The sequence below is a fragment of the Doryrhamphus excisus genome, chromosome 2 (assembly GCF_030265055.1).
Source record: "Doryrhamphus excisus isolate RoL2022-K1 chromosome 2, RoL_Dexc_1.0, whole genome shotgun sequence".
Taxonomy (NCBI): Eukaryota; Metazoa; Chordata; class Actinopteri; order Syngnathiformes; family Syngnathidae; genus Doryrhamphus; species Doryrhamphus excisus.
Genome location: NC_080467.1, coordinates 9187362 through 9205700, shown reverse-complemented (window position 1 = coordinate 9205700; position 18339 = coordinate 9187362). Strand labels below are relative to the sequence as shown.

At 42.7% G+C, this 18339-nt stretch overlaps 1 protein-coding gene across 1 annotated transcript; it reads left to right on the top strand.

Moving 5' to 3' along the window:
* The first annotated feature begins 941 nt into the window (after positions 1–941).
* Positions 942–18336, top strand: slc45a2 (solute carrier family 45 member 2). The gene is made up of 7 exons (XM_058064157.1): positions 942–1610; positions 3629–3805; positions 10998–11350; positions 12513–12656; positions 14357–14480; positions 16319–16524; positions 18056–18336. The coding sequence occupies exons 1-7, from the start codon at positions 1139–1141 to the stop codon at positions 18275–18277; spliced, it is 1698 nt and encodes a 565-aa protein (XP_057920140.1). The 5' UTR covers positions 942–1138; the 3' UTR covers positions 18278–18336.
* Positions 18337–18339: the final 3 nt, after the last annotated feature.

Genomic DNA, 18339 nt, shown 5'->3' with positions numbered 1-18339 from the left:
GTACAAAGCCTTAGCCTTTGGTACTTTTGATAAAAACTGTTTCATGTAATTTTAAGCACATGAATTAAAGCTAAAACGTTAAAATGTACTTTAAATCGAAGAAAGAACTCTGTTTTAGGGTTGCACGGCGTTCAAGTGGTTAGCGCGCAGACCTCACAGCTAGGAGACCAGGGTTCAATTCCACCCTCGGCCATCTCTGTGTAGAGTTTGCATGTTCTCCCCGTGCATGCGCAGGTTTTCTCCGGGTACTCCGGTTTCCTCCCACATTCCAAAAACATGCTAGGTTAATTGGCCACTCCAAATTGTCCATAGGTATGAATGTGAGTGTGAATGGTTGTTTGTCTATATGTGCCCTGTGATTGGCTGGCCACCAGTCCAGGGTGTACCCCGCCTCTCGCCCAAAGACAGCTGGGATAGGCTCCAGCACCCCTGCGACCCTCGTGAAGAAAAGCTGTAGAAAATGAATGAATGAATGAACTCTGTTTTATGAGATGTTTGGGGGGGGGGGGGTCGAGGGGCGCTAGGCCTGTGTTTGCCTCATGGTTAGTCCGCTTCAGGGGTTTCTATCTCATTTCTATCTCATACCCAGTAAATTTACTGCCAGTATTGAGGATACATATGCTAATAGCAGTATTGATATTATTAATGTTTTGGTTGGTCCGCCCATGAATACATCAAGCTGTCCCAATACTTTTGTCCATCTATGTGATAATACACTTCATACAGTCATGTGAGTGTAAGGAAAATAATCAATGAAGGTCTCAGACACACACACACACACACACACACACACACTCACATGCCTGTGCAGCCACAAACGTTCCCATGAGCAGCCCTCAGGTCTCACTTTGAACACCAAGGGGAAGAGACATTTGGTAATCTCATAAATACAACCTCCTTCACCCCCCCCCCCCCCCCCTTTCTTCCCCTCTCATTCCCTTCTTGGAGCCGGACTCGGCTCATCTCAGACCAGCCGGCAAGGACTTACATGGACGGTAAAGCCGTGGGGATTTTTGCCCCAGCTTTGCAGTAAAGTGAGGATTTAGCACCAATGCAAGGACCAGTCATCCACCCTCTGGCTGCCTAAAAGAGAGATTGTTTCTGTTTTTCCACTCTCTACCCCCTTCCCCCTCGAAACATGACTGTACTGTCAGAGGACCAGTCTGCGAGGCCCCAGCCTTGCCGGGTCCCAGCGCCCACGAAGCATGTCGGCACTACTGTACACCAGGACGTGACAGACTTCACCGGCTCCAAAGAGGACTATATGGACAGCGTCGAAAGCGCCGTCTTCGGGTCGGTGGAGCCCCCCAGGCGCTCCCTGGGACGCCTGATCCTCCACAGCTTGGTCATGTTCGGAAGGGAATTCTGCTATGCCGTGGAGGCGGCCTTCGTCACGCCGGTGCTGCTGAGCGTTGGCCTGCCCCGCAGTATGTACAGCCTGGTGTGGCTGATAAGCCCCATTCTGGGCTTCCTGCTCCAGCCTATCATCGGATCGGCCAGCGACTACTGCCGGTCCCCGTGGGGGCGGCGGAGACCATACATCCTCACACTGGGCCTTCTTATGCTGGTGGGGATCACCATGTTCCTCAACGGAGATCTTGCCATCTCAGGTTAGAGAACTGAATGATATGCAGAACAAGGCAAAACGATGGACGAGTGTTAGCACTCTTGCCTCACCCCAGTTCGATTCCACTCTCGGTCATCTCTGTGTGGAGTTTGCATGTTCTCCCTGTGCATGTGTGGGTTTTCTCCGGGTACTCCTAACATTCTAAAACATGCTAGTTAATTAGCGACTCCAAATTGTCCATAGGTATGAATGTAAGTGGGAATGGTTGTTTGTCTATATTGTCTATATTGTTATATATATATATTGGTTTGTCATTGATTGTCTGCTGACCTCTCGCCCGAAGACAGCTGGGATAGGCTCCAGCACCCCTCATGAGGAAAAGCGGTAGAAAATGAATGAATATACATCAACTCATTGGATTCTCTACATTGTCTTCAATGTACTTTGTTGAGTGTATTCAGTGTAGGGTTGCAACTAACCACTATTTTCTTAGTCGATCGTATGTAGCCAAGCTACGTCCCGGGGGCCACACAAATACATATAGACCCTGCACGCATCTTTTCACTTTTCCATATGCGCCTTTGGTAGAAAACATCCCTAGACGCGGCAAATCAATACGAAGCAAACACAAACCATCCATGCTTTGGTCCCAAGCATATCAGAAAAGAGGCAAACATGTCAATGACTGTTTTCCAAAGGCTAAGCTGATGTGTGTCATTAACTTGTTTTGCCTTAAACACAAAGTTAGTAAGTCTGCTCACATGGATGGCTAAGGGATTTAAAAAATATTCACATGAGACGCTGAAATCAGACTCTTTGTATTTTTACATTTTTATTTGTATTTTAAGAAGCAATTCGTTGATTATTCATTCATTCATACATTTTCTACTATCCTCACGAGGATGAGCGGGGGTGCTTATCCCAGCTGTCTTCAGGCGAGAGGCGGGGTACACCCTGGACTGGTGGCCAGCCAATCACAGGGCACATATAGACAAACAACCATTCACACTCACATTAATACCTATGGACAATTTGGAGTCGCCAATTAACCTAGCATGCTTTTGGAATGGGGGAGGAAACCGGAGTACCCGGAGAAATAGTTGATTATCAAAATTGTTATTAATTAATTTGACAATTAATCGTTGCAACTCTTCTCAATAATAGGAAGTTGTGTCCATCAGTGATAGAATTGTTTTTGGAATTCCCCAAAATATGTAAATTAAGGTCATTGAAGTCTATCTTCAGTGTTTATTTTTTTTAAAAGTTCTCATGAAAATTTAAATGATATGTAAATTATGTTAAATGAAGCCTGAACTGCCTTAGGTGGTAGCTGGATGATTTATGTCACAAATAATAAGAAATGTCAAATCACAAACAAAATTGAAGTGAGTCTCTCTCCCCGGTCACAGTTTCAACTTGTGACTGAATCTTGACTTTACAACCCAAAACAAACCTTTGCCAGGCTCCGGGGGCCATGTCATGAGAGCCACCCCAAATAAGATCTTTGCCTCTAATTAGGAACAATCAATCCATTTAACCACATGAGCCACTTGCTGCTAATTTGGACTCTACATTAGGTACACCTGTACAATCTATGCCATCCAATGCATTAAAGGGGAGGGGGAAAGACATCACTAGTACTACCGATCTGCATTTCAGATTTTTATCAAGCTGCTGCGCCTTTACACTTTGAAATCCCGATTTAAACCATAAAGGCTTCATTTATCATTTTCTTATTTAAAATATTTAGCCTCGATCTACCGCTCCAAGCCCCTTCAAACCGTCAGAAATGATTTCTCACAATCAAAGCAACAACCCCGCTGATGTTGAACGAGCATCGTTACTCATAGTCAAATTTGTAATTAGTAACCATACCCTTGCCTTATACTTTGATGTCTAATTGCCCTCACATTTTCCTGGAATGGTTCCTTTGAATTCCTTTGACTTTGAATTGTTTCCAATTCACAGAGCTTCCTCAGATAGCTACATGTTTATTGACATATTTAATACACAGTATATGACAAACATTTCAGAAAAGTGTTTTGATTTTTTGTTTTGCAGCACTGGTCAGCGACAGGTCTCTGAGGACCACCTGGGCCATCATCGTGGTGATGCTCGGCGTGGTTCTGTTCGACTTTGCCGCCGACTTCATCGACGGGCCCATCAAGGCTTATCTGTTTGACGTGTGCTCGTATCAAGACAAGGAACGAGGGCTCCACTACCATGCTCTGCTCACAGGTAACACAGAAGACATTTATCATCTATTTATTTCTTTCATTGTTTGTTCTTTCAGTATTAAGTTTTTAAGTATTGATTGTCACACTTTTTTATAGTGGTCTTGAGTCTTTCTGCAACTTTACAACTAAACACACACAAACATCCCATTGCACCCAAAGCAACTTCTCTACTTCTTCTGTTTGATGAAGCGAACTCATGCTGGCAGGCTGAACAAGACACGATAATGATTGTGTGCAAGGCGCTCCATGTTTTTGTGTTTTTTTTGTTTTTTTTTTGTGCTTTGCTCTGAGCGAGTGGTGAGATGTGATGACTTCCAAGAGAATAGAATCAAATATAACAACAGTGGCATTGTGGGGTGGTGCTGTGGCGAAAAATAGTAGTAGAAGTATCCACACTTGTTTCACCGAGGGCTGCATACTAAAAAATACAATGGTGGAGGCTACTTTGATATTTAGCAATTAGCAAAGAGGATTTTATCATAGATTTGTGTTATTATTAGCACCAACATTTCAGCTTTTTATGTTGCTGAGGGGGTGCCATCCTTGGGTCCCTTCGACACGGCCGGCTGGGGGGTTCCTCCCTTTAATGTGGGGGTCCGCCCGTCTAACGGAGTCGGAGGGCCCGGGTGCTGGTCCTCCGATGGCACGGCCTGCAGCCTCTCCCAGTGTGGACGGCCCCAAAGGTGGCGTTTCCTTGTTCCTCAGTACCATGCCATGTCTCCCTAATGTGGGTGATTGTGTGCTTGCGTGTGTGTGTGGGTGGGTGGGTGGATGGGTGTGTGTGTGTGTGTGGGTCTAGTATGGAGGGTGGGAAGGAGGGGCTTTCTTTCTTCTTCATTGTTTTCCTTTTTAATTGTGGTAATTGTTTTAATTCTGGAAAGCACTTTGTGTCGCATCTCCTTGCAGGAAAAGTGCTATATAAATAAAGTTGATTTGATTTGATTTGATACATTATGCCTTTTTGTTGGATTAGAGAACCCCTCATTTTCTCTGTTTTTGTAACCTGTCTCAGGTTTCATATGATATTGGAAGTGACTGATATTGGACCTGTACTGTATCCTTTAACCAGATGGCGTTTTTAGAGCTATACGACGCTTAGTCCTTGCCCCCCCCCATTCCTTGATTTCAAGTCCTGAGTCAATATGATTAATAATATTGTCAGTGTCATCAAAATTGTGACACAAGTCCACACCTTTGATAAAAGCTACACTACCGCTCAAAAGTTTGGGATCACTTGCAAATTTCTTTGTTTTCCAAAGAAAAACAAATTTTCATGCGCTTCACAAACATTTTTTAATCCATTTCACAAACAATTAAAATGAATCAGATGATTTTCAAAGAAGGATCAACATTTTTGCATAGAGGCCTACTGTCAACAACTGTCAGTCCTCTGCATCAATCTCCTGGTAAGGCTGCTAATCCAAATTCATCATTTTATAAGGCTAATAGATTATTAGAAAACCCATCAAAAAATCTAAACTAAAACTAAAATCTCTGCTGTTAACTACTCCCTTCAGAGAGCAGCACAAACTGGGTCTAACAAGGACAGAAAAACGATGCACAACTGTGCAAGAAGAAAAATATCTGAGAGTGTGTAGTTTAAGACCAAGAAGCCTCACAGGTCGTCACCTGGCAGCTGTACTAAATAGTACCCGTCAAACACCAGGGTCAGTATCAACAGTGAAGCTGCGACTTCAGGATGCTGGACTTCATGGCAGGACTGCCAAGAAAAAGCCATATCTCAGATTGGCTAAAAACATTTCCAAGTGATCCTAAACTTTTGAGCTGTAGTTTATATCATGACGTAGACTTTTTGCCAAAAACCGATATGCCCATATGGTCCAACTATCAATTTTTTATACCGATATCAGCCGATACCGATATGTGTAATATGATATATCTCCTGTGGTGGAATGAACACATATGTGCTGTATACAGCATTTTTTAATCGTTTTTTCATGCTCAGGAAATCTTTTTGCTGATATCTTTTTGCTGATACCGATAATTATCGGTACTGATAATTATCAGCAATAATAATAGATTCCATTTAACTGCACTTTTCAAGGCACCCAAAATACTTCACAACGAAGTGAACTCGTTATTCATTCTCTCTTCAGTCACACACATGAAAGAGGAGAGTCTAATCTTTCTTTTGGTTTATACCACATGTATATTGCCCAAGAGCACAATATTCTGGGTGTCATTACTGGATCTTTCAAAAACTAACATAGTTTGGACGACTTAAAAATATATTGATTGGATTTACACGGTGGAAGTTTGCCAAAGGGGATGCTTTGGAATGTGGTCACGTGGTGTTTATGCCCCCCAAACAACAACAGATTAAAAACATGGGCAGTGTTTCACAGCCTTATAAATATGATCATATCTGCTTTTATCGCCTCTCATTTGGACTGCATTATCCTTTTTTCCGTAAATCTCGTCATAGGGCGATCAGCATCTTATAGGATTGAATTTCCAATTTCCAAGACTCCTACTGGCTACCTAATCATATGTATTTAGTACATGGCTCAGAGACGAGTCAAATTGTATCGTAGATCACATGTGTGGACAGAGGAGCGAAGCACTGCAGGTTTCCTTTCCAAGCGGTTTTTCCAGCAGGTGATTTAATTGACAAGCTCCTTCCCTCAAACCAAAGTAGGGTTAATCATTAAAATCACCTGCTTTAGTGACCGGGTGGAAAGAAAACCTGTAGTGTCTCGGCCATCCAATGCTGAGTTTGACACCCCTGACGTAGAGGAAAACAGAGCTACATTGTCCAGTGTTGCTTGTTGCTAGGCAGCGTGCATAGGGCTCAATTATAAATCTCTCATAGGTTGATGGAAGCATTTTTTTGTCCTTTTTTGAATCATAACAGAAAGTCAGTCACACAAAAAAAAATGACTAGACCACCCTTGTTTCTTTAGTTTTTTTTTTACAACTAAAGGTACATTTGCTTGTGCATATATATATATATATATATATAATGATGACAACCGTAATATCTCATAAGAGTTTAATTTCATTTAATAGCTAAAAATAATACAAATATCCAGATTCTACACACGCATCAGAATTTTATTTCAGGTTTGAATTGTCTCACAACAGGCACAATAATTCCTAACACGGGCTACTGTTGTGGCCTTAAATGGCTTATTTCCTTTATGTCTACTCTGAGCATAAATGTGATGAATGGGGTGTTGTCTTGTGTCTAGAAACATATTTAGACAGGTGCTACGGTTCTATATATAAGGTAATGGTAATGGTTTTATTTCATTTGAACATGCATCAGATTACAATTGAATGCATCACATAATCAGTTCACAGTTCCACATGTCCAAAAGGAGTAGGAAGAAGCAAAGCTTATTAAATCCTACCCCTCCATCTGGTACTTTTAAAGTCAGTAACTTACATTTGTTCACTTCCTGCTTTCCTAATATAGGTTAAGTAGTTATTTTATTTTATTTTGTTTCTATTTTTTATATATTTATATATATGGTTCTAGATGTCCGATAATTATTGGTACTGATAATTATCGGCCTGATATCAGCATAAAAATGCAATATCGGTTGATATCGGTATTGGATTTTTTTTTCCAGATCATGACAACCGATTTTACATTCCGTCACATATCGGTATCGGCTGATATCGGTATTGAATTTTTTCCATATCTTGAAAACCGATATTACATTCCGTCACATATCGGTATCGGCTGATACTAGTATTGGAATTTGAGAGTTGGACAATATCTGCAAATCGTTTTTTGGCAACAAAAAAAAAAGCCAATATCAGACATGGACATGATACATTTTGAAATCATTTGCGTTTGTGTCCCAAGCCACCAGTTTAGAAAAACCATACCACTACCACCATAACTGTGTCCTGCCTAGAGTCAAGCAAGGGTGCCTGGGGCTGCATGAGTGGTTGGGAGCTACGGTTCAGTCAGGGACAACATGAATCCCAGGATAACGAGCCCAACCACACAAACTCCAGTATTGATAAATGGGAAGGGTTGCACAAATGTGCTGAATGAATTAACTGAATTAACTTTACCTTGCTCTAACATGTCAAAAAACACTAAATGTGATAAATGAGGCTAATGTTTGCTGGTGCGGTCGTGACCAGGTCCGCGTCAGCTGTCAGTCGAACCTGGTCGGGTGAACAAAACGGCTGAGAGAGTAATGGAGCAGCACTGAGCGAGTCATGTGCTGCAGTCATGGGTCTGGGCTGAGCGAGCCTCGGAGGCTGGCCAGCACATGACTCTTTCTTCTTTCCTTGCGTGGAATGCGGGGGTGACGCCAAGGCGGGAGGCAACAGGCAAGGAGAAGGAATTGATGTGTGCCTGCCTCGGAGTGACTTTTTTTCCCCCTAGAATAAAAAGCTTTTTGAATGGAGATGGTAATTATGAGCACTTGTGTGGAGGGAAAATAAATTCTAGAGGAGAGTTAATAGGATTTGTGTCATATATTTAATCTTATAGCTTCTTCCACCAGTTCCATAATCAAGATAAAGAAAAAGGCCGAAAGCCATTCCACCAAGTCACAGCCTCTTCAGTCATGCACGGCCACTCTTATGCGCCATATAATGAATCCCATCACATCCATAACTAATGAAGACCCATCAGGTCCTGCTAGTTATTCATACTTTTAACTCAACCAAAGATGTAGATGTCTTTTTATAAAACCCCAATGCTTGCTGCAGACAGCATTTTTATACATCTTTTACATTTTTTGGTTAAAGAGGTGATGATGCAACTCCTCACAAATGGATGTCCAATTTGAATTCCATAAGAAAAAAAGGCACGGGCGGCACGACGGTTGAGTGGTTAGCGCGCAGACCTCACAGCTAGGAGACCAGGGTTCAATTCCACCCTCGGCCATCTCTGTGTGGAGTTTGCATGTTGTCCCCGTGCATGCGTGGGTTTTCTCCGGGTACTCCGGTTTTATTATCAAGCTAATAAAACCGGATTCCAAAAAACATGCTAGGTTAATTAGCGACTCCAAATTGTCCATAGGTATGAATGGGAGTGTGAATGGTTGTTTGTCTATATGTGCCCTGTGATTGGCTGGCCACCAGTCCAGGGTGTACCCCGCCTCTCGCTCGAAGACAGCTGGGATAGGCTCCAGCACCCCTGCGACCCTCGTGAGGAAAAAGCGGTAGAAAATGAATGAATAAAAAAGGCCACTTAAGGGGAAGGGGAAACGCACATGACCACATCAAAATCTCCTAATTGAGCATACGCACACAGCGTCAGATTTTACCTTTGTTACATTCATGCTGCACGGCGTTCGAGTGGTTAGCGCGCAGACCTCACAGCTAGGACACCCGAGTTCAATCCCATATCTGTGTGGAGTTTGCATGTTCTCCCCGTGCATGCGTGGGTGTTCTCCAGGTACTCCGGTTTCCTCCCACATTCCAAAAACATGCTAGGTTAATTGGCCACTCCAAATTGTCCATAGGTATGAATGTGAGTGTGAATGGTTGTTTGTCTATATGTGCCCTGTGATTGGCTGGCCACCAGTCCAGGGTGTATGCCACCTCTCGCCTGATGACAGCTGGAATAGGCTCCAGCACCCCCCGCGGCCCTCGTGAGGATAAGCAGTAGAAAATTAAATGAATGAATGTTACGTACATTCCCATCTACACACACTACTGAGGAATCTATGTATGTACAGTAGCTATGTATGTGCGTATATATACATATGTACTATGTAGTGGAATTACCAAGCCAAGAGTGGCTGCATTTCAAGCAGCTCTGTTTGTTTGTTGAAATACATGGTTGAATAAACCATAAGATGAAAGTCAAGCAGCTAGCAAGGAAGTGGAGATTCAAGCATTCAGGGCCTTCTATTATCACGGGAAACGTGGACTCACTACCCAGCTGGCAAGGACAACATCAAATTGTGCTTTACTGAATAGTGAAGACCGGGCTGCGCGGTGGTAGAGTGGTTAGCGGGGGTGGGTTTGATTCTCTGCTCGGGCAGCTCTGTGTGGATTTAGCATGTTCTCTCCGTGCATGCGTGGGTTTTCTCCGGGTACTCCGGTTTCCTCCCACATTCCAAAAACATGCTAGGTTAATTGGCCACTCCAAATTGTCCATAGGTATGAATGTGAGTGTGAATGGTTGTTTGTCTATATGTGCCCTGTGATTGGCTGGCCACCAGTCCAGGGTGTACGCCACCTCTTGCCCGAAGAGGGCTGGGATAGACTCCAGCACCCCCTTGTAGGGATAAGCGGCCGTGAGAATAAGCGGTAGAAAATGAATGAATGAATGAATATTCTCACAGGGGGCTGCACGGTGTTCGAGTGGTTAGCGCACACAGCGAGGAGACCCGAGTTCAATTCCACCCTCGGCCATCTCTGTGTGGAGTTTGCATGTTCTCCCCGTGTGTGCGTGGGTTTTTTCCGGGTACTCCGGTTTCCTCCCACATTCCAAAAACATGCTAGGTTAATTAGCGACTCCAAATTGTCCATAGGTATGAATGTGAGTGTGAATGGTTGTTTGTCTATATGTGCCCTGTGAATGGCTGGCCACCAGTCCAGAGTGTACCCCGCCTCTCGCCCGAAGACAGCTGGGATAGGCTCCAGCATACCCTAGTGAGAATAAACGGTATAGAAAATGGATGAATGGCTAAAAGCTAGCATCCTTGACGCTAACGTGACTTGAGTACAGTCAAAGCGGCGTGTAGAATTATCAACATTAACGTCCATCTATTCAGCATTTTTTTTATATCGATTTTTAATTTTCGGGAAAAAAATCAAATACCGACGACTACTGATATCATATTTTTATGCTGATATGGGGCCTGATTATTATGTTCTACCTCTTCCACAAATCTTGTTTTTTGTTAGGTTTCCACACACACTGATTGCAGTCGTCTCTTGTTATGTTCCGCTGCAATTGATTGCCTAAAAGCTTGTTGAATTGAACAGTAAAGAATAGTTTTTCATTCTGTTCTCTGTTCCGCTTGTAAAGGGCAAAGAAAGTTTTGCAAAGAAGGTTTTGCACATAAAGGAAAAAAGAAGTTGTATCGAGAAAGAAGGTCCACATACCAATAAAAGGGTTGCGTCATACATAAACAATGAAACTGTGACTCGTCCAACCCTTGACTGATGAATCGATTCTCCCATATAGAGAGTGCAAAATGAATGCACTTGTCTCCATTGATTTGAAGCTATCCTGCTGTGCCTTCCAGGTCTTGGCGGAGCCTTCGGCTACCTCGTGGGAGCGATGGACTGGGGTCATTCCTTACTGGGTCAGCTGCTGGGATCTGAGTACCAGGTCATCTACTTCTTCTCTGCACTCACCTGGAGCGTCTTCCTCATCGTGCACCTCTTCAGCATTCCCGAGCAACCGCTGGCTGCAACCGATGCCCACGGCCCCTCGGCTCTCAGCGCCCTTCGTCAGCTCGGGTCCCAACATAACGGCTACGGAACGCTGTCCAAGGACTCTATGGACCCTGTGGTCGCAGACGTCAGGCAGAGGTCCTTCTCTGCTCTCGGGGAGGCCAACGCTGTGACCTCCAGTGCCAAACAGCCAAACAAGGAGGTAAAATCGTAGTTACGGTAAAATGTGCTTTTATGAATTTGAAACTGAAAATGTCAAGCCAAGTTTAATCCCGATCTTAAATGTAGCCAAGAAAATGTTCAACGAGGTTATCTCAAACTTTATCCTACGTATTTTCCCTTCTTGTCAACCATTCATCTGCCTCGCCAGCCTTCAAGTCGTTTTGTTCTCCTCGCCTGCAAGGCCTCAGCACTCAACGTGAAAATACATTATGTCATGCTTCTTTGCTTCATCGCTTTACTTCATTTTTGTATTATTTCGCCATCATGTGATCCATTTATTTGACTCTAATTAATTAAGTAATAATAAATTAATTAAATAATTAATTTGTTTTACTTCAGTTATGTTCATGGGAGCTTTGTACCATGCTAACCCCATTTCGTTTTGATAATTTAGGTCCTAATGTTCCTAATGACGAAAAATGGTATTTGTGATCCCACATTTATGTTAACATAAACTATTGTAATCATGAGTGCTAAGATTTGTAGAATTTTAATAATTGTGCAACACAACTTTTTCCCATTCAAAGCATGCAGAAAAATATATTTATTTTAATTTGTGTGTTTTCCATGAATACAGTTTTTAAAGTGTTAAAATCACAAAAATATAATTATATTTATTTTATTTCATTTCATTTCATTTCATTTCATTTCATTTCATTTTATTTTATTTTATTTTATTTTATTTTATTTTATTTTATTTTATTTTATTTTATTTTATTTTATTTTATTTTATTTTATTTTATTTTATTTTATATATAATATATTTCAGGCTGAAGATGAATACAGTACTTATATACTGCATATATGTTCATAGAAAACATCATCATCCCTTACCACTTTACACATTGGAATTTCACTTAATAAATCATAAATTTGAAGTATTTCTGGGCTAAATGAAGCATTTTCAATTAATGGCTTAATAAAATGGTAATGTTATGTTGATGATACAAGCCGTCGCAGGAAGTGATCATGTGACTTCCAATGAGAACTAGTGTGAGTCTATGTTTTGTATTATTTTCTGTTATATGAGTGTCAAGTTGACTATAGGGGTGTTATTTTATGTCTGGAGGGCTCTAATAATGTTTTCTACTACTGTACTATTATAAAAATCTTAAACGTTTGTGTTTTGTGTGTACCTTTAGGCTGGTGAGAGGATGACACTTAAATCTCTGACAACAACCATCATCAACATGCCGAATCATTACCGCTACCTGTGCATCAGTCACCTGCTGGGGTGGACGGCGTTCCTCTGCAATATGCTCTTCTTCACCGACTTCATGGGACAGGTGAGGATTTGCATGTCAGTCAAAACGACATAAATTGGCAATCATGAAGCCGCTCTATTGTCACACAGAATCAGAATCAGAAAAAGGTTTATTGCCAGGTATGATCAAACACATACTAGGAATTTGTTTTGGTGAATTAGGTGCAGACACATCTATTAAAAAAAAGAATGAAAATACAAACTATACAGAATAAACAGTATAAATATATGTACACAGTCTGTTTTTGTGTATGATTCCGGAAGTGCAGTCTGATTGTTTTTCCTAAGAGTCCAAACTGAGCGTTAATGTAACATATAGAGAGTGTCAGAGTGTCAAAGTGGCAGGATGAGGATCAGGTTTCCTGGAATTCCGGGAATTGAGGCATCCGTTTCACGCTCATGATGAGCAATCAAGCCGTGTCTTTTTCTTTTAATTACAAAAATAGTAGAATGTCACGCCATACACAATGTACCGTGTAAAAGGAGCCAGAGGCGAAAAATGGAGAAATTATTTTTATCCCATTCACGCTTCCTGTCAAAGCCAGCTGAATCGACACGGCTGTTTTCCAGCTTCTGATGTTTGTGTGTCGGGGTATGCTGTAATTTTATTATTAATTGTACTATGTGACCGTTATTTGACATGATAGCAACCCATTGAGCTCAGCATAGTTTCAAACTAGAGGTCCTCACGAGGGTCGCGGGGGGTGCTGGAACCTATCCCAGCTGTCTTGGAGCGAGAGGCGGGGTACACCCTGGTCTGGTCGCCAACCAATCACAGGGCACATATAGACAAACAACCATTCACACTCGCATTCATACCTATGGACAATTTGGAGTCGCCAATTAACCTAGCATGTTTTTTGGAATGGAAACCGGAGTACCCGGAGAAAACCCACGCATGCACGGGGAGAACATGCAAACTCCACACAGAGATGGCCCAGGGTGGAATCGAACCCTGGTCCTCCTAGCTGTGAGGTCTACGCGCTAACCACTCGACCGCCGTGTCGCCCCCTGTTATTATTATCATTGTAATATTATTATTGTTATTATCATTATTACCATTATTGTTATAATCTTTATCATTATTACCATCATTATAATCATCATTGATGATTTTCATCATTATAGTTAACAATTTTTGGATTTTTTTTTATTATTATTTAATTTTACAGACTTCATTGCTTCTTGTAGAGTGCTGTATCATTCCATCTGTTATTTTCTGAAATCCGCAGTATTTGTGTTTTTATTGTCAATTTATTAGCTCACTTTTTTTGTGACATTTACATATCATTTTCTGGATTGCATGTGTCTAATCTTGTGCATTAAAAAAACAAGCACTGATACCGATACTGATACCGATATCGGTAGTAGCAGCTCTTTCCACATGATGCTTCGAGAAGCGTAATACCCAGTGGTTGCCCTCACACAGCGGGTACCGCGCAGTCGAAAAGCACCATACACCTTTGCTGGGTTGTGTATATAATCTGTTTGTTTATCAGCTCCAATGCAATTCATTTTGAATGTCATCAAGGAAGATGCAAACCAAAGGAGGCGGTGTACGTCACAGTGTGATGCACCCCCCACTTTGCTCCCGTATTATCTGGGATAAAAGGGATAACGCTTGTTGGAAAGGTTCCCTGCAAAGTTAATGCGACTCGTTTCATGGAAAATCAAAGATGAAAGCCGGTGTCCAATAAAATGACATTGTCGTCTTTTTCCTAGATTGTCTACATGGGGAATCCATACGCTGAGCACAATTCCACAGCCTATGCCACGTACGAGAGAGGAGTGGAAGTGGGCTGCTGGGGTTTGTGCATCAATGCAGTGTCCTCGTCTCTTTTCTCCTGTAAGTACACATTCCTTGCAGCGATGACACAACACAATAAATACAGCGTTTGTGTTGTTATTGTGACATAATTGGCACATTCATGAAGAGCAGCTTATTCCGCGGGTAGCTGCATAAACCAGCACATCCACACTTTTCATTGGTGAACGTCAAGGCCGATACGATGAAGCCGATACATGCTCCCACAGGTGAGCTTATGCATGCTTATTATAGCAACCCCCCGGAATGAGGGGGAATGGGCTGGATGCACTTCCAAGCAAGGTGAATGATGAGAACATGTGAGGAGGAGAATTGTTCCTGGGAGTTCTTCCACCAGTTAGGGATTAGGCACAAGCTAATGATCGCCGCATCGCTCACCCCACAGCTACGGCGGTGGATACTGATGAGTGAAGGATGTATAGGCTCATACGCCACCATACCTAACAAGGGGAAGAAAATAAAGCATCTTCAATGGCCGCTGTCCCTCGTTAAAGCGGTTAATTGGTTCCCGACCCCACTGGGGTGAATGAATTTCCAGATTTAGTCTTAATAAATGGAATAGTTACAGCATAGAAATCCTGTTTATGGCTTCCTAAATACGTTCATTCATTCATTTTCTACCGCTTTTCCTAACAAGGGTCGCGGGGGTGCTGGAGCCTATCCCAGCTGTCTTGGGGCGAGAGGCGGGGTACACCCTGGACTGGTCGCCGGCCAATCCCAGGGCACATATAGACAAACAACCATTCACACTCCCATTCATACCTATGGACAATTTGGCAAACTCCACACAGAGATGGCCAAGGGTGGAATTGAACCCTGTTCTCCTAGCTGTGAGGTCTGCACGCTAACCACTCGCCCGCCGTGCCGCCCTTCCTAAATATTCATTCATTTTCTACCACTTTTTCCTCACACGGGTCGCGGGGGTGCTGGAGCCTATCCCAGCTGTCTTGGGGCGAGAGGCGGGGTACACCCTGGACTGGTGGCCAGCCAATCACAGGGCACATATAGACAAACAACCATTCACACTCACATTCATACCTATGGACAATTAACCTAGCATGTTTTTGGAATGTGGGAGTAAACCGGAGTACCCGGAGAAAACCCACGCATGCACGGGGAGAACATGCAAACTCCACACAGAGATGGCCCAGGGTGGAATTGAACCCTGGTCTCCGAGCGCTAATCACTCGACCGCCGTGCCGCCCTTCCTAAATATTCATTCATTTTCTACCGCTTTTCCTCACGAGGTTTGTGGGGGTGCTGGAGCCTATCCCAGCTGTCTTGGGGCGAGAGGCGGGGTTCACCCTGGACTGGTGGCCAGCCAATCACAGGGCACATATAGACAAACAACCATTCACACTCACATTCATACCTATGGACAATTTGGAGTCGCCAATTAACCTAGCAAATTTTTGGAATGTGGGGGGAAACCGGAGTATGCATGCACGGGGAGAACATGCACACGCCACACAGAGATGGCCAAGGGTGGAATTGAACCCTGGTCTCCTAGCTGTGAGGTCTGCGCGCTAACCACTCGACCGCCTAAATACGTTTTGTTTAATATTATTACAGAAATAACATGAAATAACACCAGCCCAAGTCATAAGTGTACCCGGGACCACTAGGGGGCCCCCAAGTGGTGGTCCCTGACATTCTGCACCCCTGACTTCACACCTTTGAGCAATTCTTGCAATCACATCACGTATTGATTATTAAGCCTTGGCAGAGGTCCTGCGTCCTCTTGTTTGTTCAACTTCAACCGGGGGTGGGTGGCGGCTGGGGGGGCACAACATGTTTGTTTACCAAACACATGAATGACATAACCAAGCAGGAGTATAAGGCTGTGATTGATTTTTCAGACGTGCAGCGTTTCCTGCTGCCGCACATCGGCCTGAAGGGATTGTACTTCCTGGGCTATTTCGTGTTCGGCATGGGCACCAGCCTGATCGGCCTCTTCCCCAACGTCATCGCCACGCTGATCCTGTGCAGCGTCTTTGGGGTCATGTCCAGCACTCTCTACACCATCCCCTTCAACCTCATTGCCGAGTATCAGCGGGAGGAGGAGGTACGTTTGATTCCTTGTATGTGTTGCATCCATGCGGGCAGCGGTTAACATGTCTTCCCTTGGAAAAAATAAGAATAACAATGTAACGACCCAGTGTCTGTGAAGGCACCTCAGCACTATTAGCTTGCGACAATGCCATGAGGTGCGTCCCATGTTTCTGGGCAAACTTGGGTGGGACAGGACATCTTAACGTGCCATCCGCCCAACACACAGCTGCAGATACCTGCTGGAGAAAAGCGCGGCATCCCAATTCTCACAATTTAGATCCCCACTTGTCATTGAGGGGCGATGGTGGGTCCCTCAGTCGGCCCAGTTGAAAACCACTGCATGAGGGGGCACCAATCACAGCCTCGGAACGGACCATTGTTTGTCAGCCGAGGACCACCGTAGCGTGGATTCTTTTTCATAACCGTGTGCTGAACATTTGAGCTTTTTTCGCTACATTTTGCTCATGTCCGCCCTTTAAGTGTGCTTTAATAGCTTAGTTCCATTAAAGCGCCGTTTAAGGCTTTAAAACCACTTACAGTGACTCATATTAAGTCGCTGCTCGGTCCATCATTTCAGGAGGCCTTCCCGCTGACCTTTTCTTCACTTCTTTTATTTCATTGTATTCATTACACTGCATAGCATCTACAGTGAGTTTATTTGTATTTTTAATTTAATTAAGGCAATTAAATATATTTCTTAAAAAATGATGAAATAAATACATTGGTCTTGAAATAAATAATCCATACATAGGTTCCATATAATTTAATTAGTTATTGGATATTTTAATGAATTTCTATTTTATTTATTTATATACTTGGTTTTATATTTAATTTTTTATTTATTTTGGTACTTTTTTTTTTAGATTTTTCCCAATTAACTGAATTGTTGTGGAAATGTATACGTTAAATAATTAAATTAATTTATTGACTTTAACAAAAAGAAGCATTTAGAAAAGACACTGACTTTACATGACGGAAAAACATCTCATTGTTCAAACACAAATATAATTTTCATCCATTATTTATTTCATTATCATTATCTTTTCATGTAATTCGTGTCTATTTTTATTTCAGATTTCAGTAAAAGGCCATTTAAAATAAATAAAAAGGTTGTAAAATATATAAATTGTTCAGTCATGATGATGAGAAAAATTAAATCAATAAATAGCACAATTTCTGGAATTATGGGATAATTTAATTCCTTCATATTTTAATTATTTTCTATTTAATTGGCTAACATTTGCAGCATTTTAACGATGTTTTTGTTGCAATTTTTTGTAAAAATATACCAAATACTATTTTTTGCTCCTCTTGGGGTGATGAAATAAGTGATGGGCCGTGGAATAATGAACTCAATAAATAGAATTATTAACTTATTATATTGATTTCAGAATTTAATATTCAATATTTCATTAAGTTCAATCTTCTGAGTTCGCCATAGGAGACCTTGTTCAACCGTCAATATTTCTCAGAGCCAAACATTTTCAAACAGCTTACATTTGATCCCCCCCCCCTCCCATTCTTTTCCCCAACCCCCATCCCAGGAGGAAATAAAGCGAAGAGGGGGCGACGAAACCCCGCGAGGGACAGGCGTGGACTGCGCGGCGCTCACCTGCATGGTGCAGCTGGCCCAGATTTTAGTGGGCGCGGGGCTGGGCGCCCTGGTCAACGTGGCGGGAAGCGTGGTGGTCGTGGTGCTCTCCGCCTCCACCGTGTCCCTGCTGGGCTGCACCTTCATCGCACTCTTTATAAGATATGTGGAATGAACGCTCCTCGTCCAGGTCTTTGTAATATTGTAATGATGTTCGTAAATAAAGAGTCTTTATAC